At 33.1% G+C, this 26,849-nt stretch overlaps 2 protein-coding genes across 2 annotated transcripts; one reads left to right on the forward strand and one right to left on the reverse strand.

The window, feature by feature from the left end:
* The first annotated feature begins 3,877 nt into the window (after positions 1–3,877).
* LOC136226425 (probable 3-hydroxyisobutyrate dehydrogenase-like 3, mitochondrial) lies at positions 3,878–5,191 on the forward strand. Its single transcript, XM_066014897.1, has one exon. It carries the CDS (start codon positions 4,054–4,056, stop codon positions 4,978–4,980), a length of 927 nt encoding a protein of 308 aa, XP_065870969.1. The 5' UTR covers positions 3,878–4,053; the 3' UTR covers positions 4,981–5,191.
* Positions 5,192–5,656: 465 nt separating this feature from the next.
* On the reverse strand, positions 5,657–7,862 carry LOC136226426 (F-box protein PP2-B15-like). The gene is made up of 3 exons (XM_066014898.1): positions 7,533–7,862; positions 6,461–6,579; positions 5,657–6,285 (listed from the first exon to the last, which is right to left on the reverse strand). Exons 1-3 carry the CDS (start codon positions 7,821–7,823, stop codon positions 5,853–5,855), a joined length of 843 nt encoding a protein of 280 aa, XP_065870970.1. The 5' UTR covers positions 7,824–7,862; the 3' UTR covers positions 5,657–5,852.
* Between the last annotated feature and the right edge of the window lie 18,987 nt (positions 7,863–26,849).

Below are 26,849 nucleotides of genomic sequence, written 5' to 3' on the forward strand. Positions count from 1 at the left end.
TGTAGAACTCTTAGATATAGTACGGATAAAATAATCTTTTTATAAATAAATATAATAATATAACTAAAGTTAATATATTATATTTTTTATCAGTAAAAAAGGAGGAAGTGACACCTCAGCTCCATCGTTACTGTTTTATATTATATATAGATTTATAAATATTGGAAATTTTTTATTTATAAAATGTTGGTTTTGAATTTTTTTTCCGTTATTTAATAAATTATTTACTTGTTTGCTATTTTAGTAATATTTTGTTCACTACAACTTGTTGATGGATATGGAGGTGGTGGAGTGAGAAAGTGTTTAAAGGGAGGCTTAAGCTAGTTAGGGGTTGGGCTGTGTAAAGTTGCTATGGAGATTTTAGTGGTTGGAAATCGCGGAATTTGGTTGGGTGAAGGTCAATTGTGATGAAGCCAATATGGATGAAAGCCAATTGTGATGGAGCCAATAAAGGTAATTTCAATTTCGTGTCCGTAGGTGGTCATATTCGGGATAGTGAAAGTCGCTCGCTAGGTGAGTTTGCATGTAACATTGAATTTTATACCACTAAGCTTGTAGAGTAGTGGAGGTTTTATTACGGCTTCATTTTAGAGCACCTCTAGTGGGAGGTCACTTTTTTCAATAAATTGTAAACAACCATTAGGAAGTATGTCACCAAAATTAGTTTGTTACTCTTTTTAGTTACATACTTTGAATGAATCAAAAGTTCCATAAATTATTTTTATATTATTTTGGCCCTTTTCTGACGAGATAGTTGTTTAAAAAAATGAATTGTTTTAAAAATTATCTTGCTGAATTGTTTTTAAAAAAAAGAATTGATAAATATTTTAAAGGTACAAATATTAATCAATCTGTTTTATGAGTTAAAAAATGAATTGATAAATATTTTATGAGTTAAAAAGATGACATTATTTAAAAATTAATTTTCTTTAATATTTTTTTTATATCAATGAACTATTTTGTTATTATTTTTTAAAAATAATAATAAGTATTGAATTAATTATTTTATTGGATAAATATTTTTTTTATTAGAGTTTTAAAAAAATAAATATTTTTTTATAAAAATAATAATAAGTATTGAATTAATTATTTTGTTAGGTATAAATTATTAATTATATATTAATTGAGTGGATGTATAGTGTTTTATGGTAAATGAGTTTTAAAAAAAAAAAAAAAAAAGGTAAGAAAAGATTATGGTAAGATATTATTTGGGAGTATTATATTGCTTATTTGGCAATTGGAACTAACAAAACTTTGTTACTTTGTGTGGGAGGGTATAGGACAACTCATAGGCGGAACTCGTTTTTTTTTAAGTCATGTCAAGCTTTGAGCCTCTAAGATGTCATTTTTGAGGATATGAGTGACAATAACTTTGAGAAGATTGTTGGTATTTATTTAGTTTTCTTTCTTTTCCTTCTATTTTGTTTTGGGGATTAGCCCTTCTATTGTTACAAAAAAAAAAAAAAAATTAATTATAAACATTTCCAGGGGAGAGAGACATCCCGGAGCTTGGGGAGGCCGAAGCCCCCCAGCTCCGGCGGAACCCCTTGGTGAGGTATTGTTCTGCCCTAGAAAAGTCCCCTCTGAAATTATTCGCCGTCCATGATTTGGTTATTAGGTTTAGTTTGTTGATTCTCAAACGAAGAAGAAGGTGCTCAACTTATAGCTGGGCTGAGTACATTTTTATAAAAATCGGGCTCCAGCCAAAACTTAACTAGGCCAATTTTAAAAAAACATTAATTCAGATAGTCCAATTTAGTAATAATTAAATATGACGATGAAATTACTTTCTTCTTTTTTTTTTGGTTAAATTACTTTTATGGCCACTGAATTTTATCCAGTTTAATATTGTTGTCACTGAACTTTAATTTTTAATGGTATGATCACTGAACTATTTTCATTTTGAGGCCGTTAACGGTTATTTTGAGGAGTTAGTTAAAGTTGAGTGGCCACCAATATTAAAAAGTGTAAAGTTCAATTGTCATACCGTTAAAAATTGAAGTTCAGTGGTCAAATGTTAAAAAGAATAAAGTTTAGTAGCCATGGATGTAATTTACCCTTTCTTTTTTCGGTTCTCAAAGTAAAAAAACAAAATCATAAAAAGACAACTAATCAATGGTTATTCAATTTTTACATCTCACCACTCGTTGGAAAAACTCTTATCATCCAATAGTGACAAAGTCTAACTAAAGTTGTAACGTTGATTTTTTACCATGTGTTGGGGATTTTGAGGTCTAAAATTAATTAATTCATCCTAATCAAATTTTGTGTATACGAACGAAATGGTAATAACTTGACTTCTCCATAGACGCGGATCTAGTGAAGGATTCCTACCGTTCCGCTGCTGGTTCCATCATTGAGTAACAGTAGTTTGATCTTTATCGGCCCTTTAATTTTAGTCTATATTAGTATATTGTAATATGTTAACCTTTTAAAATGAGCTACCAACATACTAAAACTACAAAAGTTTTATGGTATTGAAGGCCTTTTTTTGTTTTTTTTTTCATTTTTTAGCTGCTAACTCTAACGAGCTGCACTAATTTTTTTTCTTCTTCTGAACTTCATAAAACCGATCCTGACATTGGTCGTAGGGCTAAAATTAGCTCCTCCATACATTGATTATTGGCTCCACCACTGATAGTTCCTATAATTTTAATTCATATTGATGTATTTGTAATGTTATTATAATATAGGGATAAGTATAAAAAAATTTCCGTGGTTTATCTATTTTGCAAACGCGAACCTGTAGTTGTTTTTACAAACAGAGATATGTGTTAAACGCCGTTAGTAAACAAATGCCAAATTGATTAATGATGTTAAAATTCAAAGAGAAAAAAGTTAATTTGGTTGTTATATTTATTTATTTTATAAATTAATCCATCTAATTATCTAATTATCACAAATAAACCTTAAAATCAAAAATAAAAAAATACCATATTCTCAATCTCTTTTTAATTTTTTATTTTCCGACTCTCTTCTTCTTCTACAAACCGTCTGCAACTTCAGTTGCTTCTAAAGGCTTCTGGGATCTGATCCTTACCTCTATGAGCATTCTTAAAGCTTTAGTATCAGCAATCGAGGGCGGCAATTGCAGGCTTAATTTGAAAATGGAAGAAGAATACAACAGCAGCAATAAGAGTGATGCAGGTCGATCTGAGAAGAGAGTTAGATTTGGAGGATATGTGAAATACAAAACCCTGGTGGATGATTGAGGAGGGGAAGAAGAGATGGTCTAATCCAATTAGAATTCTAAAAAAAAAAAAACTACTGTGAAATTGCCGCCTCCCGCTCCAAGCAAACAAACGAGATAAGTTTAGGTTGCATCTTTTATACTTTAGGTGTTTGTTTTTAGCTAGGATTTGTTTATTTATTTTCTTTTTAACTAGTGGTTTTAAATTCACTTTTTTATCTGTTCAATTTCTAATCTCTTTCCTGAAACTGGTTGTTAGCTTGGTTTCAAATTCATGTTTTTATATATATATTTTTTCTCAACCTTACACACCCAAATATTTATTCTATTATTTATTCCTTTTTGTGTTGATTTATTTATTAGATTAGGTTTACTTTTTTACCTTAAGAGATGCAATTCAATTGAAAGAATACATTTATAGTTTTTTAATTTTAATTACGTTTCATAATTTATACTTAACATATTTACAATTTTTGTTTATGCTTTTTGAATTTTTCCTGGAAGGAAAATAAAAAAAATTAGAAAAAGATGGGAAAGATGCTATTTTTTATTTTTATTTTTGATTTTTGAAGTTATTTGTGATAATTAGATAATTAAAAAATTAATTTATAAAATAAATAAATATAAAAACTAAATTAACTTTTTTTTTTTTAAATTTTAAAACTGTTAAAAAAAAAAACACAGGTTCGCGTTTGCAAAAATAGTTAAACCATATACATTTACTTTTTTTTTTTTTTCAACAAAAATTTGCCCAGTCCCTAACCCACTGGATTTGGAAATTTTTTACCGACATTGCCTGCAACACTAAAATCTGCGGCACTGAACATTTCCTATCATCTAGCTTAACCTCCATACTATTATCAATGGCGATTCCCTATCTAGAACCCGTCTCTCCTGCCAAAACACGGATAGGCTGGATAGGAATCGGAGTTATGGGAGCTGCTATGGCTTCTCGCCTTCTCTCCGCGGGCTATTCTCTGACCATCTACGCTAGATCGCCGTCCAAAGCCGTTGAATTGCAGTCTAAGGGTGCAGTTATTGCTCACTCGCCATTTGATGTTGCCAAGTGTAGTGATATTGTCTTCACTATGCTCGGACACCCATCAGATGTTCGATCAATTGTCTTAGAGAGCCAAGGCAAAGGCATTCTTGCAGGACTAAATCCTGGTGGCGTTATAGTCGATACCACTAGTAGCCATCCTGCTCTCGCCCGGGAAATATTCACAGCTGCTCGTGCGAAAGCTTGTTGGTCTGTTGATTCTCCAGTATCTGGTGGGGATATTGGAGCAAGAGATGGGAAATTGGCTATATTTGCTGGCGGAGATGAGTCTGTTATTAAGTGGTTATCGCCATTATATGAGGTATTAGGAAAAGTTACTTACATGGGTTCGGCGGGGTGTGGGCAAAGTTGCAAGATTGCTAATCAGATTGTAGTGGGAGCTAATTTGTTGGGGTTAAGTGAAGGGTTGATGTTTGCAGAGAAGGCAGGGTTGGATGTGAAGAAATGGATGGATGCAGTAAGGGGAGGAGCAGCGGGTTCAATGGTGATGGAATTGTTTGGGGAGAGAATGATTGGGAGAGACTTTAGGCCTGGTGGGTTTGCTGAGTATATGGTGAAGGATATGGGTATGGGTGTAGATGTAGTGGAAGAGAGTGAAGCTGGGAGAGTCCCTGTGTTACCTGGAGCTGCTTTAGGTAAGCAGTTGTTTGCTGGGATGGTGGCAAATGGCGATGGCCATCTGGGAACACAAGGTCTTATTTCTGTCATAGAGAGACTCAATGGCAAGTAAGTCTATTCTCTCTCATTGGATTAATAACTGAAACTGAAGCTTGTGCTGGTTTATATGTAAATACTCTCATGATTGGCGGGTTTTTCCTTGAGCTACAAGATCAAATTATCAAATTGGTGTTTGAGTTATGAAGGGACTATTTCTTTTTGTAATACGACTGGACAATGTAAAACTCTTGATGATATGCAGATATGGTGTGTAATTACTCTTACATTTTGTATTGTCTGTGGAAACAACCCTATTTGAGTACTGCATCAATTTATTCACTTAATATATGATGCTTGGATAATGTTGAATGTGGAATATATACTATATCCAAGCTTTAGGATGACTGCACTATTTTTCAGAAATAGGAAGAGAAAGTAAGGTTTTTGTAGCCTATACTCCATGTAGAATGATATAATGCTAATATCATCTTCTGCATATAAGATTTTTGCTCAAGTTTTTCAGATTTCTCAGCTAGCTACTTGCAGATAAATAGCATGGGCCAAAGCATTCAAGATTTACAGGCTCTTGTTTTTCTAGTAAATCTGGTACTACGTTTGCATGTAATTTTGTAGAGCAGTTTCATATTTATGGTTTATATGGTATTCAAGCACGAAATTCTCACCTTTCGTTTGGTGGTTCTCTTCTTTGAGGTCTATTAGTTAATGTTAATGGGCAAATAAACCAGTTGTATACCTTTATTTTCCGAGTAAACAAAAAGAAGAAGAAGAAAAGTGACAGCAAAGTTGAGATTTTTTTTTTTGAAAACAGAGAGATGGAGTGCTAGCTTATGACTTGGTAATTATTATTTGTCATCTTACAGGAAAGTATTGCTATTTGTTTCAGTACTCTGAGCTCATAGATGAAAATTACAAGTTTTTGTTCCTTCACAATTTTGGTCTTACTTCAATTCCTTCAATTACTAGCCCTCCTTTCAGTTGACAACCCTTAATTTCCATCAAAATCATCTTCACCTCTTCATCACATTCACTTGTGAAGAACTCCCCTAGCTCAATTTCATTCCATACATCATCTCTTTTCCTTGACGGTTCTAGCATTTGAGTATATTTTGTATTCTCAAGGGAAACTTGTGGCTGTTTCCTCCAATTTTTGCAATGGAGATAAGTTACACATGATGATACTTGGTTCCCCACCTCAACTGATAGTTCTGTGGGTATTGAATCAAGCCCATATGCACGGTTGCAGATTTTCATTTTTAGATAAGCTCCATATTTTGTGTTTGGTGATAACATTTGAGTTCTGATTTTGCCTTGGACTTCTAACCACCATGTTGTTATGAGCACAGCTACCTCTGAAAATCTGTAGATAAAATGAACCAGGTGTTTATATGCTTCTTATGTTCAGGTATGCAACCTTTGTTTTAATTTTTATGCCAGTTAGTTGTGCTATATATGTAGTATCTTATTAGTTATTATGAACCTATTGCAAGGAAATTGAAGGGAGAGATAGAAGGGGGTAAGAAAAAAAGAACAACCTTGATTCAGTTGAAGGTATCCAGGTCCAATATGTTGGGACATCACTCCACGTGATTGAAAGTTCTCTTGCTGAAAGCATATAGATCACTTTACCAGATGATTTCTCTAACTTGAAGCTCTGAAGAAAAATAAAGTAGAAAAAGGTAGGAAAAAAATATATTAAATGAATGTCACACTTGACTGACATATTTCTCCGGCTTAATACATTACGAGCCCCCTTACTTGTCCAGCTTATTTGATTGGCCCCTTAGAAATTTGGAGATGTCTCATTAGCCCCTAAACTTGTTTACAATGACCTATTGGCCCTCTAAGCTTGCTCAAAGTGACCTATTAGCCCCCTAAAGTGGTTTCAATGATCTATTAACCCCCTGAACTTGCTTAAATTGATAGACGTTTTAACTTGTCTAAACCTCTCTTTGTAGACTTAGAGAGCTAATGAGATATTTTAAGCAAGTTGAGGGGTTAATGAGGTAGTTGGATAATCTGGACAAGTATAGAGGCCCTTGATGTATTAAGCCTATTTGTCTTTGTTATGTTAAATTGGATTAAAGCATGATGAAGAGGTCCTTGAATTGAAATTTGTTGTTTTTACACATTGAGGCTCTTGATCGTGTATAAATCTATATATTGAATTTTTTGAAAGCTTTACCTAATTGAACCTTAGATCAAAGTGAAAATATGTGGGCTTATGAATGATGAAGGCTCAATGTACATGTTTTTAAATGATGAAGCGTTTGATGTGTAAAGATTAAAGATGAATGAGTCATTATGTAAAAGTAACAAAGTTTCGGGACTTAGGATGCTTGGATTCTTTTTAAATTTGTACTTGGACAAAGCATTTATAGAAATAAAAAAGGCAAACATACATTTTCAAGATTAGATTTGTGATGGTAGAAAGTCAAAATTATGTCCCCACCATGATTAGATATGGATAGATGTCTTGAGCAGCTAACATGGTGAATTAAGCCTTTGACCAATGAACAAGATGAAGTGATTTACTTACACTAGATTGCAAATCATTTGATCTTTCATAACAGATGCAAGCAAGTGAAGAAGAGAAGAGAGAGTTACCTTAGTACCACCATCAATGAGAAGTGGATTGCAGAGATGAAGAAAAAGCTCTCTCTTTGAAGAGAAGGTCAAGGGCAAGGGGGTATCCAGTCTTGGAAGAATGTCAACATAATTGGATGGCAGAAATCTTTCCCAAACTGTATCAGACTCCATAGCTGATCGGAACGTGGATGATACCGATGATAATCTGCTCGCATCGAGCGGAGATGTGAAGGATAGAATTGATGACACACAACTTTCAGGTAACATTCTGGACCTTAACCCTCTCGTTTTCTTGCTTGTTCTCGACATGAGAAGTGTGTACTATGATGGATATATAATCCTCAAAGCTTACTATGATGGATATATAATCCTGAAAGTTTTAAAGTCATATTATATATATTAACTAAAAATGGTATACCGCTTCTTAGGGATGTTAAAAACGTCATTAAGAAATCATGTTGGCAACATCATGTCGCCATTATGAATATTTTCAACATTTCTTGATGTGGTTATTACGTTCCTTATCCTCAACGTTTGCTTTTCTTCATTTTTATTAAATGCATTGCCTATATTTGTATTTGATTTATAGGCTTTTTAGAATTATATGGACCATAATGTAAAGTTTATTAACGTCACAAATTTAAAGCCAAAAAGCATCCTCCTAATAATTTATTTTTATAGGCATAGTATTTAGGGTCCTTTCGAGTGGTAAGGAGTTGAATCTTTGTTTATCATCTGTGGTTTGCTCTGACTTTGAGAATAGGTAGATCTACTCTTACCTAAACTTTTATTTGCAATATATATATATATATATTTTATAGGTTTAATATTTTATTTTTGGTCACCTTAACCTCCTAATAACCAGAAGAGTCGGATTTTAACATAAAACTCGATCAATACAACGTTATTTGTTTCATCTGTGTTCCAAATTTGTATTTTTAATTAAAAGCGATTATTTTTTATATGTTTGATGTGGTTATATAGAAACTATAAAAGACCTTATTTCGAGCTGTAAAAAGAGAATAATTTCAGATACACAAATTTAATGTGACAAAAATAAAAGATTTGAAATAAAAAATAAGAAGTCCAATGTACTATAAAATAATCGGGGACCTAATTTTAAAGTTGTGCATTTTGTTCCTTAAAAAAAAAAAGTTAGTGTATTTTGGTTGTGATCCAACTGTCACATACTTTGGTCACTTTTTACATATTTTTGCAGTTAAATACACATGTATTACATGATTTTATTTGGTCGAATGACATTAATGCACTGCACCAGTGAAATATCTATTACTTATACGTTCCATTAAAATGTTATTGAACGGGAAAAAGTTCAATCCTTGTCCAAAAAAAAAAAAAAATGAATATCATACAAATATTATAATTATTTTTAATAATGGTGTGTATGTTCCGGAAAAATATATATTTATAAGCCATTGATTAATGAAAAAAAGAAGCGATTATTATTTTAAGATTTTATTATTTTAGAAAAGAGATAAGGTGTAAAAAATATTCGTAACATTGACCATCAAGAGTAATTTTACTTGCAATGTCGAAAGTGATGTAATTTTATTTTTAACATGGACAACTAAGAGTAATTTTATCTCTAATATCTAAAGTAGTGCAATTAAAGCCCTTAATGTTGATAAGTTGGGTCAATTTTTAAGAAATAATTTAACAAATTGTCTTCTCATTCATTGTCAATTCCATTTTATACGTTATTTTATCACTCATCAGTAATAGAACATAAATATATAAATATATATATACATGTTAAAAAAGATTAAAAAAAAATTATAGTGTGTTATGTACAAGTTGAATAATTTTTCTTAAAATATTTTATCGAATTTAAAAATATTCTGACATCTAATTTTATTATGAAATTACTAAAAAACGTAAAATAAAAATAAAAATTAGAATCAATAAATATACAAGTTGTCTAAAAATTAGGTATAATACAACTGATGCAAAATGTGGGAATAAAATATCTATGTTTTTTAATAATGTCTAAAATTGATCAATTTTGTTAACGTTAGAGGTAAAATTGTCTTTGATTACAAATATTAGAAATAAAATTGCTTTTGGTTGAAAAAAAAATTGCTCAATCGTCAATGTTAGGAATATTTATGCATTTATCCTTTTTAAAAATGATTTGATGACACCAAAAACTCAATTTATCCTAGGACAAATTAGATATGATTTTTTGGAAGAAAATTAAATATGATTAATTTATAAAAAGGAAATTTATATAGAAATTCATATTTGAATTTTTTTTACAATTATATCAAATACTAATTTAAATAATATCAAATTAAGAATCATTGTTTTTCATATATTTTAAGAATTATGTTTTATGAATTAGGAGTCTAAGATATATTTTTTAGGGTTTAGGATTTATGAATTGAGGTTTAAAATTTATAAATTAATGTATAAAATCATATTTAATTTATAATATATAAAAAGTAATAATATATTGAGAATTAAATTTTGTAATATGATTTAGTTATAATTTTGTAATTTTAATAACAATATAATTTTGTAATATATAATTTTATATTTATTTGTAATATATAATCAGATAGAAGAAGGCATAGAAAAAGCAATACTTATAATGGTTTGGTTTTATATAATAAATGTGTTTTTTTATATCTTTAAAATATCATTATAATTTATATTCTCTCATTTAGTATTTTATTTTAATAACTTTAATAGTATCATCATTTACTATATTTTGGACTTAAATATATATGCATTTAATCTTTATATTTATTTAAAAGAAAGAAAGATAATTGTTTCATTCGTAGAAAATATAGTACATTTCGATACAAATAAAAAAAAAATCCAAAAGTATATAAAAAAGTTTGAATTTAATATCATAGATCATGATAGAGCAAAATAGACAGTGTTTGAAACTGTTTTTGGCACAACGGCAAGAAACACACTCCATCTGAAATCAATTCCATAATCTTTTTTTCTAGAAACTTGTTTATGATATTTCAATGAGTCAGATTTATGTGATGGTAGACAAATTTTTTATATTTTTTCACGAAAGAAAATATGGTAGCACATATATATGGAGGCAGATGACAACTACTCATATAAAAGGAGCATATCATAACCACTTATAAAGGGATAAATAACAAAAGATTACAAATGAAGAGAAACTACCATATTTATTATAGTAAGGGTCTGTTTGGTTCAACTGTTAGCTAATAGATGTTGCGGTTGCTGTTAGTTGTTTGCGGTTGCAGTAAGCCGTTTGTTGTTGCAGTTAGCTGTTTATTGTTAGCTGTTTTTTTTTTGGTAGGGAAGGAAAGAAAAAAAACAAACAAACAAAAAACCGCTCAACCCGGGATCAGCCTAGGAAAACTGACCCCCACCACATCCTCCAAGATCAAAGAAGAGATGAAGGCCGGAGGAGAAGAAAAGGTAGACAGACCCAACAAACTAGAGTGCCCTTCCATCGCAAGACGGTCCGCAACTCGGTTCTGCTCCCTATAAATATGAGCAAACCTAATAGACTCAAAGGAGGAACCAATCCTTTTAATGCCTTTAATAATGTTCAGGCTATTCCGGCAAACAGCATTGCCCTCAGAAATCATTTTAACCGCTTCTTGGTTATCTGACTCAACCAGAAGCTTCTTCACCCCTAGATCCTTAGCAAGCTTCAGGCCAGAGAAAATCCCCCAAAGCTCTGCAGAAAAGGAGGAACCAATACCCAAATTCTGAGAGAAGCCAGAAACCCACCTGCCACCATCGTCTCGAAGGACTCCTCTTGAGGCTATTCTCCCGTCACTAAGACAAGAACCATCAGTGTTGAGCTTAACCACACCTTCACTCGGCCTACATCGGCCTAAAAGATTAACCTCCTTCCTCTGAACATCCCTAGCTAAGGGGTCTTCAACAAAACTCTCAATTAAGGTACTAATCTTCTTAGAAAAGAAATCAAGGATATCTGGCTGATAAACCACTCCTCCTCCAAAGATATCCTCGTTCCGCCATTTCCAAAGCTGATGGCAAGCCACCACAAAAAGAATAACACCTTTAATCCCAGGCAGAAGAATCCCTTTAATTCCATCAACAAACCAATCATTTTCAGAATGGGCAAAAAAGGAAGGTAGCACATCCCTAGGGAGAATTCTCCTCCAAACCTCTTTACTTTTCTCACAATCCCTGAGAGCATGGCACAAAGTCTACTCAAATCCTCTGCATCTGCCACAGGCTCCAGAATCCACCAAGTGCCTCCTTTTTCTGTCCGAGTTAGTAAGCAACCTATTCCTAGCCCCAAGCCACAGGAAGCTCCTAATACGTAACGACACTTTCAAGGCCCAAATTGTCTTCCACACCCCAGAGGAGGAAGAATCAAAATCCTGATGGAACGCCTGATAAGCAGATTTACAAGAATAAGTCCCATTGTTTGTCAGCGCCCAACAGTAAGCGTCCTTGTCATCACATTGATTACTAATGTGAACACCTCTAATAGTAAGGAGCGATTCTAGACTGAGGTAGGAATCAAATTTATCCCAAATCCACTCCCCCTTGGAATCCACCACATCAGCGATCCTCCAGTCCTGAATGTCCAACGGAGGCAAGGAAGTACAAACCTCCAATAAAGGCTTCTTACCTATCCAAATATCTTTCCAGAAACTGATGGACCTGCCATTACCCACATTCCACCCAACCCCAGAACAAAAATCAGCAAAAACCGCACTAATGCCTTTCCAAAGAAAGGAACAATTAACCACTCTATCCTTAGGCCCCCCAAACACCTTATCCTTCCGGTACTTCCCGCGTAATAGCTAGACCCAAAGAGCTGAAGGAGACTGCCACATCCGCCACAGGAGTTTCATCAGTAAGACTCTATTATTATCTTTGGCCTTCCTAATGCCCAGGCCTCCGAAATCTTTAGGCTGGCAAACATCACTCCAAGGAACAAGATGGATCTTTCTCCCCTCCTCAGCTTCCCCCCACAGGAACCTACGGTTAATTTTGTCAAGATCTTTAAGCACAGGTTCAGGAAGATGACACGCCTGCATAATGTGATTGGGAGTCGTACAATTAACAGATTGAATTAACGTAAGACGGCCAGCAAGAGAGAGAGTCTTCACTTTCCACGTGGCACACTTCATGTTAGCTTTATCCAAAGTATCTTTAAAAGAAACTTTAGACACTCTCTCATTGTGGAGGGGAATCCCCAGATACTTCCCGAGAGAGCTAGTCAGAGGAATACCCGACAGATCACTTAACCTTTTACAGACTCTCTGGTTCATATTTTTAGAACACATCATCCTAGATTTTTGGACATTAAGCTTCTGACCAGAGGCCGAACAGAAACAATCCAGGATATCCATAATAATACTCAACTGCTCCTCATTACCTTTCAGAAAGATCAGAACATCATCTGCAAAGAATAAGTGAGTAACCTGGGGACAGAAACTATTGATAGCCACCGGTTTGAAATTCCCATTATCAACAGCATCTTGGATCAGATGAGACAACCTCTCCATTGCAATAACGAAAAGGAAGGGACTCATTGGGTCACCTTGACGGATACCCTGTTTAATTATTAGTATTTGGTAAAATTATATTGAATTGTTGCTGTTAGTATTTAAAATTTCTAATATAGACATGTTTTAAATTAATCAACAAATAAATTATAAAATAAGAAGGATAATTTTATCAATAATTAATAACTACAAACAACTGTTCATGAAAATTCTAAAAATGAGCTTTCTACAAAATATTGCAGTATCCTAAAAAAATGCTAAACGTTGTGGTTATATAAAGCTAACCAAACGCTATATTTTCTACGGTTTGGAGTAAAATGACGCTCATTCGAAAAGCTGAAACAAACACCCTCTAAATCAATCAAAAAATTTATTAATAAAAGAAAGCAAAACAAAAAAAATATTTATTTTCCAACTAAAAGTTAAAAGAAAACTCTAAAATTTAAAGGGATAGGGTACCAAAATAGGCCTAAAGTTTTTGGAGAAGTACCAATTTAGGCTCAACGTTCAAAATAATACCAATATAGGCTTAACGTTTACAATATAATATCAATTTAGGCTTAACGTTTAGCATCAATTTAGGCTTCACGTACAAAATAGCACTAATATAGGCTTAACGTTTACAAAATAATACGAATTTACTCTTAATATTTACAAAATATATCCAATTTAAGCTAAACGTCACAATTAAATTAACCATATTATATTCTTTTCCTATTAATTTTATATGTTATCTTTTTATTTAGTTCTATTTTCTTATTTATTATAATACAATTAATTAGTTTTCTTGCCCATTAAAACCTTATATTTGTTTTTCATCAACCATTCTATGACTTCGAAATTCCATGGCTCATGTAATCTATGCAAACTAAAAGTAATTGAATATCCACAATATTTTGAACATTAGTTAAAATAATATTGATACATGTCAGTGTTCGAAATATTGTGGATATTCAATTACTTTAAGTTTGCATATATTACATGAGCAATGAAATTTAGTAGTTATGGAATCATTTATGAAAAACAAATACAAGATTTTAATGGGCAAGAATACTAATTAATTGTATTATAATAAATAAGAATATAGAACTAAATAAAATGATAGCATATAAAGTTAATAGAAAAAGAATATACTATGATTAATTTAATTATGACGTTTAGCTTAAATTGTATATATTTTGTAAAACGTTAAGCTTAAATTCGTATCATTTTGTAAACGTTATGCCTATATTGGTGTTATTTTGTACTTGAGGCCTAAATTGATGCTATATTGTAAACGTTAAGCCTAAATTGATATTATGTTGTAAACGTTAAGTCTATAGTGATGTTATTTTGAACGTTGAACCTAAATTGACACTTCTTCAAAAACCTTAAGCCTATTTTGGTACCTTATCCCAAATTTAAAGAAAGAGGAAGCGGTTAGATTTGGAATTCCTCCACTAGTCTATCTTTATATTTATTAAGAAACAAAAGATTGAAGATATTCTGAAGGAATTTGACTTTGTTCTTGGAACTCATTTATTTCTATTTTTTTTTTTAAATTCTCTAAGTTGAGATTTTATTTCCTTGAATTCTTTTTGTAATTTTTTTTAAATTCCCGAGTATATTTTTTATTTTTATCCAAATATCAGTTAAGCAATTGTATGATAAACTCTTCCCCACGCTTCCCATCTTCATTTCCAATTTTCTCTGTTTTCCATCATTCTTTTCTCATTTTCTGTACAAATTTTATAATCTATTGAGTTTCAAATTGTCCTCTTTTAAAGATCTATTTTAAGTAGGAAGAAGGAAGGAAGTTTGTATTCCTTCTTCCTACCCCATCGGGTTAGATTTTATGTGTTTTACTTTATTGTTTTTTTAGTCAGTTTCCATATATTTTATCGGATCTCTTCATCCGTTTGAATTGTATCTGCTCTCTATTATTCTTTCATTTATATCATTTTCGAATTTAGCAAGTGCGGAAACGGTTTATCTTGTACGTGGATCAATATATTTACGTGGTTGTATCAAAAGAAAGGACTCAGATCCGAATGTTCGGAATAACCTAAATGCTGAAGATTGGATTGCATCTACTTTTCTACAGATTTTGATTTACGATAAATATATGTTTTATTGTTGTTTTGTGTTTTTTATGCCTTTATGGCCTTTTTTGCTCTCTGTAATCGTTTTAGTCTCTTTGTAGTTCTTGTAAGAATTGATTTCTTACTGTTGTTGTACTTGTTATGTTTTAATCTAATGAAGTTATAAGCATTTTCATAAAAAAAAAAAACTCCACTGCAATCTTATGCTATGGACTTAAGCATATATTCTTTTGGGTCAAATACATGAATATCATAATTAAGTAAAAAATTTACAACTAAATCATATTACCAAATTTAATTCTTAATATGTCATTATTATCTATATATTATGATTTTACAATATAATTTAAAAATTCCAGATCCCAATTCATAAATCATAAACCCTAGAAAATATATTTTAGATTTCTAATTTGTAATATTCTAATCCTTAAAATATATTAAAAGTACTAATTTACTAGTTTGATATAATCCAAAATTATGACTTGACATAGTTGTAAATAGTTTTTAAAAGATGAATTTTTATGTAATTTTCCATATTCTTTTTGTTAGAAAAATCAAGGGAAAAAGCATCTTAATAAGAACTTTAATCTTTTTAGTTTTTGGTGTATTAAGCTTTTCTTTGATATTTTATTTGGAAGCATTAAATCACTGATATTTTTTTTTGTGATATTAAGTTCCTCATATTCCTCAAAAAAAAAAAGTTCCTCATATTGATATCGGAAAAAAGTAGTTTTAAACATAAAAAGTGTTATTTATTTTACATGCGTTTGAAATTTATTTATTTCACAGAGTGAGAGTAGTTCTTGATATCGATATTGGAAAAAAAGTAGTTTTAAACTCTAATTTTTATTATTATTTTAAACTGTAAATAATATAATTTCAAACCATATAAATGAAGGACGTTTTTTAATTGAATTCTATGTTTACAACTAACTAATTAATTTAGTAAGTAAGGGTTTAGTGCGATAAAAAATAAATAATCCGGAATTTAATGCGTTCAAATAAAAGATTAAGATGTTGGATTCTTTTTCTTTTTTTTTTGGGGCAAAAATCAAACATTAAGGTGCCGTTTGGTTCGCGGAATAGAATGGAATGGAATAGAATGGTTATTCCAAAGGAATAGAATAGCAAAGAATGAAATAAAAATTCTTAGGAATTACTATTCCTATGTTTGGTTGGTGGAATAAGGTAGAATGGAATAGATAATTTTTTTATTAAAAAGACAATATTATCCTCAAATGTAATTTCTTATTTCTTTTAAAATTTTAATTTTTTACTATAAATTGTTCAAATATTTAATATATATTATTTTAAAAAATATATAAAAAATAGAAAAATGGGAAACACGAAAGACGAAAAAAACACGAAAAATACATTAAAAACGAAAAAACAATAAGAACATGAAAACGGAAAAATTGTAAAAACACGAAAAAAGAGAGGTAAAAAAACAAAATGTAAAAGCGCAAAAAAACATTAAAAACACAAAAACAAAAGAAAAAATGAGATAAAAGTGGAAAATGGTGAAAACGCGAAAACATATAAACGTGTTAACACAAAAAAAAACACACACACGCAAAATATGAAAAAACACAAAAAATGTGTAAACTGTAAAAAACACAAAAACATGAAAAAAGTGGAAAACACGAAAATGTGAAAAAAATGAAAAACGTGAAAAAATCGAAAAACACGAAAACATGAAAAAGTGTTAAAAACACGAAAAATGCGTTTATAATGTTTTTTTTATGTTTTTTCGTGTTTTCCAAGTTTTCTTGTTTTTTCCGTTTGTTCACGTTTTCGTATTTTTCACGTTTTGTCATGTTATTGTGTTTTATTTTGCATTTTTTCGATTTTTCACGTTTTAGTTTTTCGGTTTTTCCCCCTTTTGTTTTTTTTCGCGTTATTGTATTTTTCGTATTTTGTTACTTTTTCGTGTTATTCACGTTTTTCCATGTTTTTCGTATTTTTTCATATTTTTGTGTTTTTAACGTTTTCGTGTTTTGTTTGCGTTTTTCGCATTTTCATGTTTTTCACATATTGTCACGTTTTTGTGTTTTAGCATTTTTAGTATTTTTTCGCATTTTCGTGTTTTTATTTTTCACGTTTTTTAATATTTCGTGTTTTGTCACTTTTTCGCGCTATTCCTATTTTGTGTTTTTCGTGTGTTTGCTTTTTTTTTTGCGTCTTCGTGTTTTTCGCATTTGTTCACGTTTTCATGTTTTTCGCGTATTTTATTTTTTGCATATTCTCGTGTTTGTAACATTTTCACATTTTTCGTGTTTCATATTTTTACATTTTTTAACGTTTTCGTCATTTTTCCATTTTTCACGTTTTATATGATATAAATTATGGATTTACCAAAATTTATAAGATTTGGGAAAGTGATTAGAGAGAAGATTGAGGATTTAATGGAGGATAATTTTGTAAATTACAAAAATATAATATTAGGAATAGGCTATTCCTAACCTAAGTTGAAGAATAGTTATTCCATGAAATCAAGGAATAGGGATTCCATGGAATAGCTATTCCATAAAAAAAAATCAACCAAAGGTGGGAATAGCTATTCTTTAGGAATAGGCTATTCTATTCCCCCTCTATTCCGCGAACCAAACGAGCCCTAAGTGCTAGAAATTGAGTGTGATCCTTCCCTAATATGGTTGTGGAAATTGTCATTCATTTGGCTGATATTTCCCTAATATGGTTGTAGAAACTGTACACCTCAGATCATTGGATTCAATGCAATGCAACTGTAATTTTAAATCATGTTTTATGTATAAATAAATTTTAAAGTGATTGATATGATATAAGCAAGCAAAATTAAAGACCCTCAAAAAACAAATTAAAATAAAAAAAACTATTTGGAAATGTTAGTTAAGCCATCATCTCAACTTACATGTGCCAAGGAAATAATATACATCTGCATTTCTTTTTCCAGGAAAGATCAAATTTTCTGATGTTTTTAGAATGAAAAAAGTATTAATAGTGAGATTAATAACTTTGAGATGATTGTCGTTCCTTCCTACAACGAAGATATTAATCATGATATTAATGACTTTTAGGGTGATCTTTCACATTCCTCTGATGAAGATTTTAGGGTAATGATATATACAGCCCTTAGGGCTGTATATTATCATTTAATAGGTAGTATATTTATGTGTATTTCTAATATTTGTATATATTATTGTATTGAACTTTTGAATAAATTAAATACAATTGTATATTTCCAATATTTACATTAATAGGTTTTATTGTATTTAAAATTTCAATGTAATAATAAATGTAAATAATACACTAATAAATATAAATATACTATCCTATTAAATGCTAATATACAGCCCTAAGCGCGGTATATATCATTACCCAAGATTTTAATCCAGAAATTAATAACTTTAGGATGATATTTGATGTTCCTCAAGGAAAATGGTTGGTTTTTTTTTTTTTTTTTTTTTTTGAGGAAGGTGGGTAATGTTCATTGGTATTAATATTTTCATCTCAGAGTTATTAATCTCACTATTAGTATCTTCTTCATTCTAAAAAAAAAAAGTGTTTAGGTACAAAAACAAAAATCTAAACTTTGATAACAGATATATATTTCGGCTATTTGTAAAAATACGCCTAATAAGTTGGGGTAAATCACACCCATGATCACTATACTTTACTCATTTTGACGGTATAACTATTATACTTTAAAATGTAACATAAAAGCCACTTAACTTTACATTTTCTAACATTATGGCCAATAAACATCAATCAACACTTCAAAATGACCGTTGACAACCTCAAAATAAAAATCTCCAAGAATTGATGATATTCTAAGCAACTTTGATCCTTCAAAATTCGTTTTGAAGTCATTTATGTGTTGTTTGGTTAGGAGGAAGAAAGTGAATTGTTAGAGAGAGAAACCTCCAGAAATGCTTATTTTCAAAAATAAAAATTTTAGTTTCATGGTAAATGTTGTTTCAAACAAGTTTAATTTTTGAATATTTTCATTTTGAGGTCGTTAATGGTTATTTTGAAGCGTTAATTAAAATTGTAGTGGCCATAATATTAGAAAGTATAAAATTGAGCGACTTTATATTATGTTTTGAAGTTCAAGTGTTGATGGGTGTATATCCTATTAAGAGCTAAGTGAAGGACCCAAAAGACGGGTTACCAATAACACGCGGAATACGAATAACAACACCACAATGATCAATCTCACAAACAATCAACCAAAGGATAATTCAAGTTCCAAATCAAAATAGCAACTATAACCACAAGAATAGAAATCTAAACCACAATCAACAACACAAGATTTATACGTGGAAAACCTTTTCGGTGTGAAGAGTAAAACCCACGAGACCTTTGAGAAGTCCACCCTTCTTCTTTTATTATGATAAAATTGAGGGTAAAACAAACCCAATAGAGCCTTACAAAGGTTTATAACCCACCAACAACCAAGAAACAATAAGAGATCACAAGAAGAAAACAAATACCACAAAAGAGAAGAATCAGTCTACAATCTTCCCCAACTCCGAACAGACCTTCCCGACCTCCGAACGACAATCACAACGGTGAGAACATGGAAAAATATGTCTAGAAACTCCTGTCCAAAAATCGTGACGACCGACGGTTCAATCTCCGGGAATCCACAAAAACGTGGACTGACCTGATGTAGAAAAGCAAAAAACGAATTTCTCTTTTGTGTGTGTCTTTTCTTCTTCCTTCACTTGTCTCAATAATGACAACTCATACACTTAAATACACATTAACCTAAGCTTCTCAAATAAGCCAAAGTTAATAATAAATGGACCTTAAATATGGACGAGATCCATAACAATCTCCTCCTCCAGCCCATCACAGAGAGGAAGAAACTCAAATTCTTCAACGTTTGAATCTCATCCCGGAGAGCTTATTACAAAGCTCAAGCTTGCTTCCAGGAACCACCTTGGTTAACATGTCTGCTGCATTTTTGTCTGTGTGGACTTTCTTTAACAACAATTCTTTCTCTTCAATCACATTCCGCAACAAATGATATCTGATATCAATGTGCTTAGTACGAGCATGATACATGGCATTCTTGCTCAAGTCCATAGCACTCTGACTGTCACAGAATGTCCCATACTCACATTGCTTCAAACCCAACTCTTGAAGAAACCTATTCAACCAAATCATCTCTTTACACGCTTCCACAGCTGCTGTATACTCTGTCTCAGTAGTGGACAATGCTACACACTTTTGTAGCTTGGATTGCCATGAAATGGCTCCCCCTGAAAATGTAAACACATAACTTGAGGTAGACTTTCTATTATCAAAATCACCAGCCATGTCTGCATCTGTATATCCCTTAAGAATCGGTTTGCCACCTCCATAACACAAACTCAGTTTGGAAGTACCACGCAAATATCTGAAAATCCACTTAACAGCTTCCCAATGACCTTACCCGGATTGGATAAATATCTACTCACCAAACCAACAGCCTGTGCAATATCTGGTCTAGTACAAACCATAGCATACATCAAAGAACCAACTGCAGATGAATAAGGAACAGAAGACATACTTGCTTTTTCTTCATCTGACTTAGGACAAGCTTTATTACTCAACTTGAAGTGAGCTGCTAAAGGTGTATTAACATGCTTTGCATTCTTCATATTGAACCTTTCAAGCACACGTTCAATATACTTTTCTTGAGATAGCCACAACTTTCCAGCTTTCCTATCACGAACTATCTCCATTCCTAAGATCTATTTAGCTGGATCCAAGTCTTTCATGTCAAATGACTTGGACAAATCCTTCTTTAAGTTGGAAATCATCTCTGCATCTTGTCCAACTATCAACATATCATCCACATATAAAAGAAGGATAATAAAGTTACCTCCAGGGAAATTTCTAAAATACACACAAGGATCTGTTGAAGTTCTATTATAACCATTCTTTGTCATAAAAGAATCAAACTTCTGATACCATTGTCTTGGTGCCTGTTTGAGCCCATAAAGACTCTTCTTCAACTTACAAACAAGCTTTCCTTCAAACCCTTCAGGTTGCTCCATATATATCTCCTCATGCAAATCACCATGTAAGAAAGCAGTTTTCACATCAAGCTGCTCCAACTCCAAATCAAGACTTGCAGCTAAACCCAAAACTGTTCTTATAGATGTCATCTTGACAACAGGAGAGAAGATCTCATTAAAATCAATGACCTTCTTCTGATTGCAACCCTTTACCACCAATCTGGCTTTGCGCTTCACTATCTTGTCACCATCTTTCTTATTCTTGAAAACCCATATGTTTTTCAAGACCTTCTTGCCTTTGGGAGGCTTCACAAGCACATATGTTTCATTCTTTTTCAAGGAATCCATCTCTTCCTTCATAGCATCAAGCCAAAGATTTTTGTCTTTACTAGACAACACTTCTTCAAAGTTCTCTGCCCCCCCCCCCCCCTCATCAGTGATAAGAATAAACTCCGAGCTTGGATATTTTGTAGAAGGTTTTCTTTCTCTAGTTGACCTTCGAACTGGTACTCCTTCCACCAAAGGAGCCGGCTGCTCCCCCTTCTCATGAACATCCTCTACATCATTCTGATCATCATGTGGAGCACCATCAAATTCTGGTACACCATCACCACCATTATTAAATTCTGGTGCATCACCATCTTCATTTGGTCGTACCTCCTCAACACCATCAAGTGTTGCTTCAACATTCTCATTTTTTGGCTGCTCAACAGATATAAGAATAGAAACAGAAGACACATCAGTAGTATCAAAAGATAAATCTGGAGTAGAAGTGTACCTTGTACTTAGAAGTTCTGAGCTCATCTCATGCTCAAAGAATACTACATCTCTGCTTCTCACCACTTTCTTCTTCTCTGGATCATAGAGTCTAAAACCATACTCCTCATCACCATAGCCAAAAAATACACAAGGATTAGTCTTGGAATCAAGCTTTGATCTATGTTCTTTTGGCACATGCATGTATGCCTTACATCCAAATACTCTCAAATGTGAATAAGTAGGATCTCTGCCCTTCCATGTGTTGAAACACCTTTCCACACGATTTTGATTTGACAAAATCATCCATGATTAAGAGGCAATTAAATTTAAATGCTTTGATTTAATTGTACTAATGTGTTTGTTCAATATTGAGTGCAAATATATATATAAAGTTAGACAGGTCAAAAGTCAGCATAAGCCAAAAGCTGAGTGAAGTAGAACTCAGCATCAGAAGCTTCTTTCAAAGTCGCCAGAACGAAGCTGACTAAATTAGAAGACTCCTTCAGAATTATACAAACAGAACGAAGCTGACTAAGAAGGAACTCAGCATAGAAGTTGAACATTTGAAGATAACGAATGAAGCTGAGTGACAGTCAGGACAGCATGAAGGATCCGTTCACTAAAGGACAAAGTCTGCCAATCTTCTGCACTAATAATTGAAGTCTCGAAAATACACAGAAGACTAATTCCAAGAAACATGGGACAATGGATTATTGGTAAAAGACAACTGGCACAAAAAGACAAGTCTGATACAAGAAGACAAAACCTGACGCCTGAAGAAAACAGAGGAAGGGAATGGCGGAACAGTCTGAAGCTGACCAGAAGTTGTCTGCTAAAAGAGCCGTTTTGGACCTAACGGCTAAATCATCTTAAATGATCCAATCTTCAGAAATTCATCTATAAAAGGACAATGATAGTTCTTGGATCATTTGCCGAAGAATCAAAAGAAAAGTACAAGAGAGAAAATCTTGAAAGCACTCAAATACAAAAGATCTTACACCAACTTTTCTATTCTCTGTGTAAATGCTAGATTGATTGTTTTGTAATCATCTAAGGCGTTCTTTACTTGAAAAAGAATAAGTGTGTAATCAATAGGAATATTGAGAGTGTTGAGCTGAGTACTTGGTTGTAAGTATTCAGTGGTAGAAAAATCTAAGTGCTGGGTTGTAGTACTTAGTAGGAGCTGAGTAGACGAATAGAGGACGTACTCTTGCATACTCACTGCCTTGTAAAGGGTTTGTGCTCTACCTTGAAAGAGCTCAGTATTGGATTGAAAATCCCAGGAGGAACTGGGGACTGGACGTAGGCAGAGAGGCCGAACCAGGATAAGTCGTGCTGAGTAACTTCTAAACTCTTTCTCTCAATATATATATATGTGCATGTGTTGCTTGTTGTATTTACTCAGCTTATAAATTATTAAAACTGAAACTGAGTAAATCTGAGTGCTAAGTTGGAAGCTGACCTTTCAAGTGTCAATTCCCAACTCTCAAGTCAAGCAGTCTTAGTCAGCATAGAACTAAAACTGTCTGACTAATCAATCGGCCGTTCTGACCAACACGCTGAGTTATCAAACTTTTAAAATAACATTAAGTCAACATAATTAAAAGTGAAAAAAGTTACATTAGTTCCTAACCCCCCCTTGGAACTAATTACTAGGGACCAACAAGTGGTATCAGAGCCTAAGCTCACTACTCAAAGATCTAACAATCTTGAGCTGATCCCGAAAAATGGGTGAGAATAGCACTCGTTTCCTCCCAGGAAACCAAACAACACAGATACTCCCTGAGGGATTATCAATCACTAGACCTCCCCTATTCTTTGGATCTAATTATACATTCTGGAAGAATAGGATGAATAACTTTATTCAAGCCACAAACATGAGTGCATGGCTTGCAATAGTTCAAGGTCCACATATACCTTATAAAACTGTTGATAATGAGAAAGTTATCAAGAGTGAAACTGAGTGGACAGAGGATGACCTCAGAAAATTACAAAATAATGCTTCGGCTATCAATATGCTTCACTGTGCTCTAGATGCTACAGAATACAATAAGATTTCAGGTTGTGAGTCAGCACAGGAGATCTGGAAAAAACTGGAAGTAACTTATGAAGGCACCAGCAAGGTCAAGGAATCCAAAGTGAACCAACACATGCGATTGTATGAGCTGTTCGAGATGACTGACAATGAGGACATCTCAGCAATGAATGCCAGGTTCACCAACATAATAAATGAGCTTAAAAGACTCGGTAAGAATTTCACTGAAGAAGAACAAGTGAAGAAGATCTTACGAAGTCTTCCCAAAAGCTGGCAAGCCAAGAAGACAACTGTAGAGGAAGCTCAGGACCTGACCACATACAAATATGATGAGCTGATCGGTTCCTTGCTGACCCATAAAATCTCCATGAAAAACTTTGAAGCTAAAGAAAAATCTGAGGACAAGAAACAGAAATCACTAGTGATGAAAGCTGACTCCACAGAAGCTGAGTCAACTGATGATGAGGAAATGGCCATGTTTACTAGAAAAATGAAAAAGCTGTTCAGAAGAAATGAAAGAAATAGTAAGCGGCCATACAAGAGAGGAGACAGATATAAAGCTGAGTCTAGTGACACCAGATACAAAAAGGACAGCTCCAAGCCCGTGACATGTTATGAGTGCCATCAAACTGGGCATATTAAGTCAAGCTGTCCTAATCTGAAGAAAGATAAGAATGAAAGCAAAAAGGCAATGGTGGCCACGTGGAGTGACAGTGATGAGTCGACATCATCTGAAGCTGAGCAAAATGAAACAGCCAACATATGCTTCATGGCAGATGATGGAGCTGACCAATCTCAATCTGAGCAAGCTGACCTCTCTGGAGATTCTGAGCAGGAGGAAAACAACAATGAGGTAACATCCTTACTTTTGCTTAGAAACGAAATGGTAAATGCCCTGAGTGAGTTATATACACTAACTAAGAAGTGTAACAAAAAGATTAAGGCACTCAGCAGGCGCTGCGACGAGATTGAGGAGGTTAAGCTGAGTGACCTCCGATATCTCCTCCAGGACAACTCAGATTTACATACCAACATGCAAATCTTACATAAGTTTGTCACGGAGGTTCAAACTGAGTCAAAGAAACTTAGAAAGGATGTCACAACTTTATAGAACCAAATAAAAGGTTCAACTAAGAATAAACCCCATGTTGAGTACTCAGGTACTGGTCAGCATAAACAGTTTACTCAATGTAGCTGTTGTGGGAAGAAAGGACACACAAAAGCTGTGTGCTGGCATAACAAACAGACTCTCCAATGTGACTTCTGTGGTAAGAAAGGTCATACTACCAAGGTATGCTGGCATGCTCAGCACAACAATGCTGACCACACTCAACATCACCCTCAAAGGGTAACTATGTGTGGCTTTTGTGGCAAAAGTGGCCATACTACAAAAGTATGTCGTCACAAGTTAAAATATGACTTTGCACCTGTTTACACTAACAAGAAAGGACCCAAAAAGAATTGGGTACCTAAAAACGAATAGTTTAAAATGCAGGTCAGCTTGACATGCGTGGAGAAATCAAAACTTTGGTATATAGACAGCGCATGCTCAAGACACATGACAGGTGATGAAACTCTGTTCATCACACTAGAGCTTAAACGAGGAGGTAGTGTAAGCTTTGGAGACAACAAGAAGGGCAAGATAGTTGGCTCAGGAACTATCGGAGGTAACCCTAAAATTGAGTCAGTCTCCTTAGTTAAAGGTCTCAAATATAATCTTCTAAGCGTAGCTCAGCTTTGCAAGAGTGGAAGGAAGGTTATATTTGATGATACTAAGTGTCAAATACTCGAGGGAAAAACAAATGATTTGATTTTAACAGCCCCTCGTGTAGAAAATGTTTACATGTTGAGTTTGGAAAAAGAATTTTCAAAAAGTATATGCTTGGTGTCAAAAGAGGACAACTCCTGGCTATGGCATAGGAGACTTGGGCATGTCAGCATGGACCTCCTTGCCAAACTAGCTAGAAAGCAATTAGTTGAGGGATTACCCAAATTAAAGTACGAAAAAGATCAACTTTGCAATGCTTGTCAGCAAGGTAAACAAATCAAAAAGTCATTTCATAGCAAAAAGGTTGTCTCAACCAAAAGACCATTGGAATTACTACATTTGGATCTTTTCGGACCTATCCAGCCACTCAGCATGGGAGGTAAGAAATTTTCCTTAGTTATTGTAGATGATTTCTCTAGGTATACTTGGGTCATCTTGCTGAGTAGCAAAGATGAAACATTTGAGATGTTTACTTCATTAGTCAAAAAGCTTGAAAATGACAAAGACCTAAGAGTAGCTCACATTAGAAGTGATAATGGTGGAGAATTCAAAAACCAAATGTTTGATGAATTCTGTGAAACTAATGGTATTGACCACAATTTCTCTGCCCCTAGAACTCCTCAACAGAATGGAGTTGTTGAAAGGAAGAATAGGACAATAGTAGAAATTGCTAGGACAATGCTGAGTGAAAATAGGCTTCCAAAGTATTTTTGGAGAGAAGCTGTCAATACAGCATGTTATATATTGAATAGGGCATTGGTAAGACCTATATTAAAGAAAACCCCTTATGAACTTTGGAAAGGACGAAAGCCCAATATTGGATACTTTCGTGCCTTTGGGTGTAAATGTTTTATACTCAACACTAAGGATAATCTGGCAAAGTTTGATGCCAAAGCTGACGAAGCGATCTTTTTGGGATACTCAACAAACAGTAAAGCATATAGAATTTATAATAAAAGGACCCAGGTTGTAGAAGAGTCAGTCCATGTAGATTTCGATGAAACTGACCCTGTAGGAAGAACAACTCAACACATAGAGGAAGAACCCAACTCAGCTTCTGCTGACCAGAATGGACATGCTGAGTCACCAGCACAAGAACTGACCAAAGGTAAAATCGAAACTGAAATTACCTCTGCTGACCAATCTGTCCCTGCAGAGATTGTAGAAACACCTGTTCTAAAAAACTCAACATTACCCA

This window comes from Euphorbia lathyris, chromosome 4, assembly GCF_963576675.1.
Source record: "Euphorbia lathyris chromosome 4, ddEupLath1.1, whole genome shotgun sequence".
NCBI lineage: Eukaryota > Viridiplantae > Streptophyta > Magnoliopsida > Malpighiales > Euphorbiaceae > Euphorbia > Euphorbia lathyris.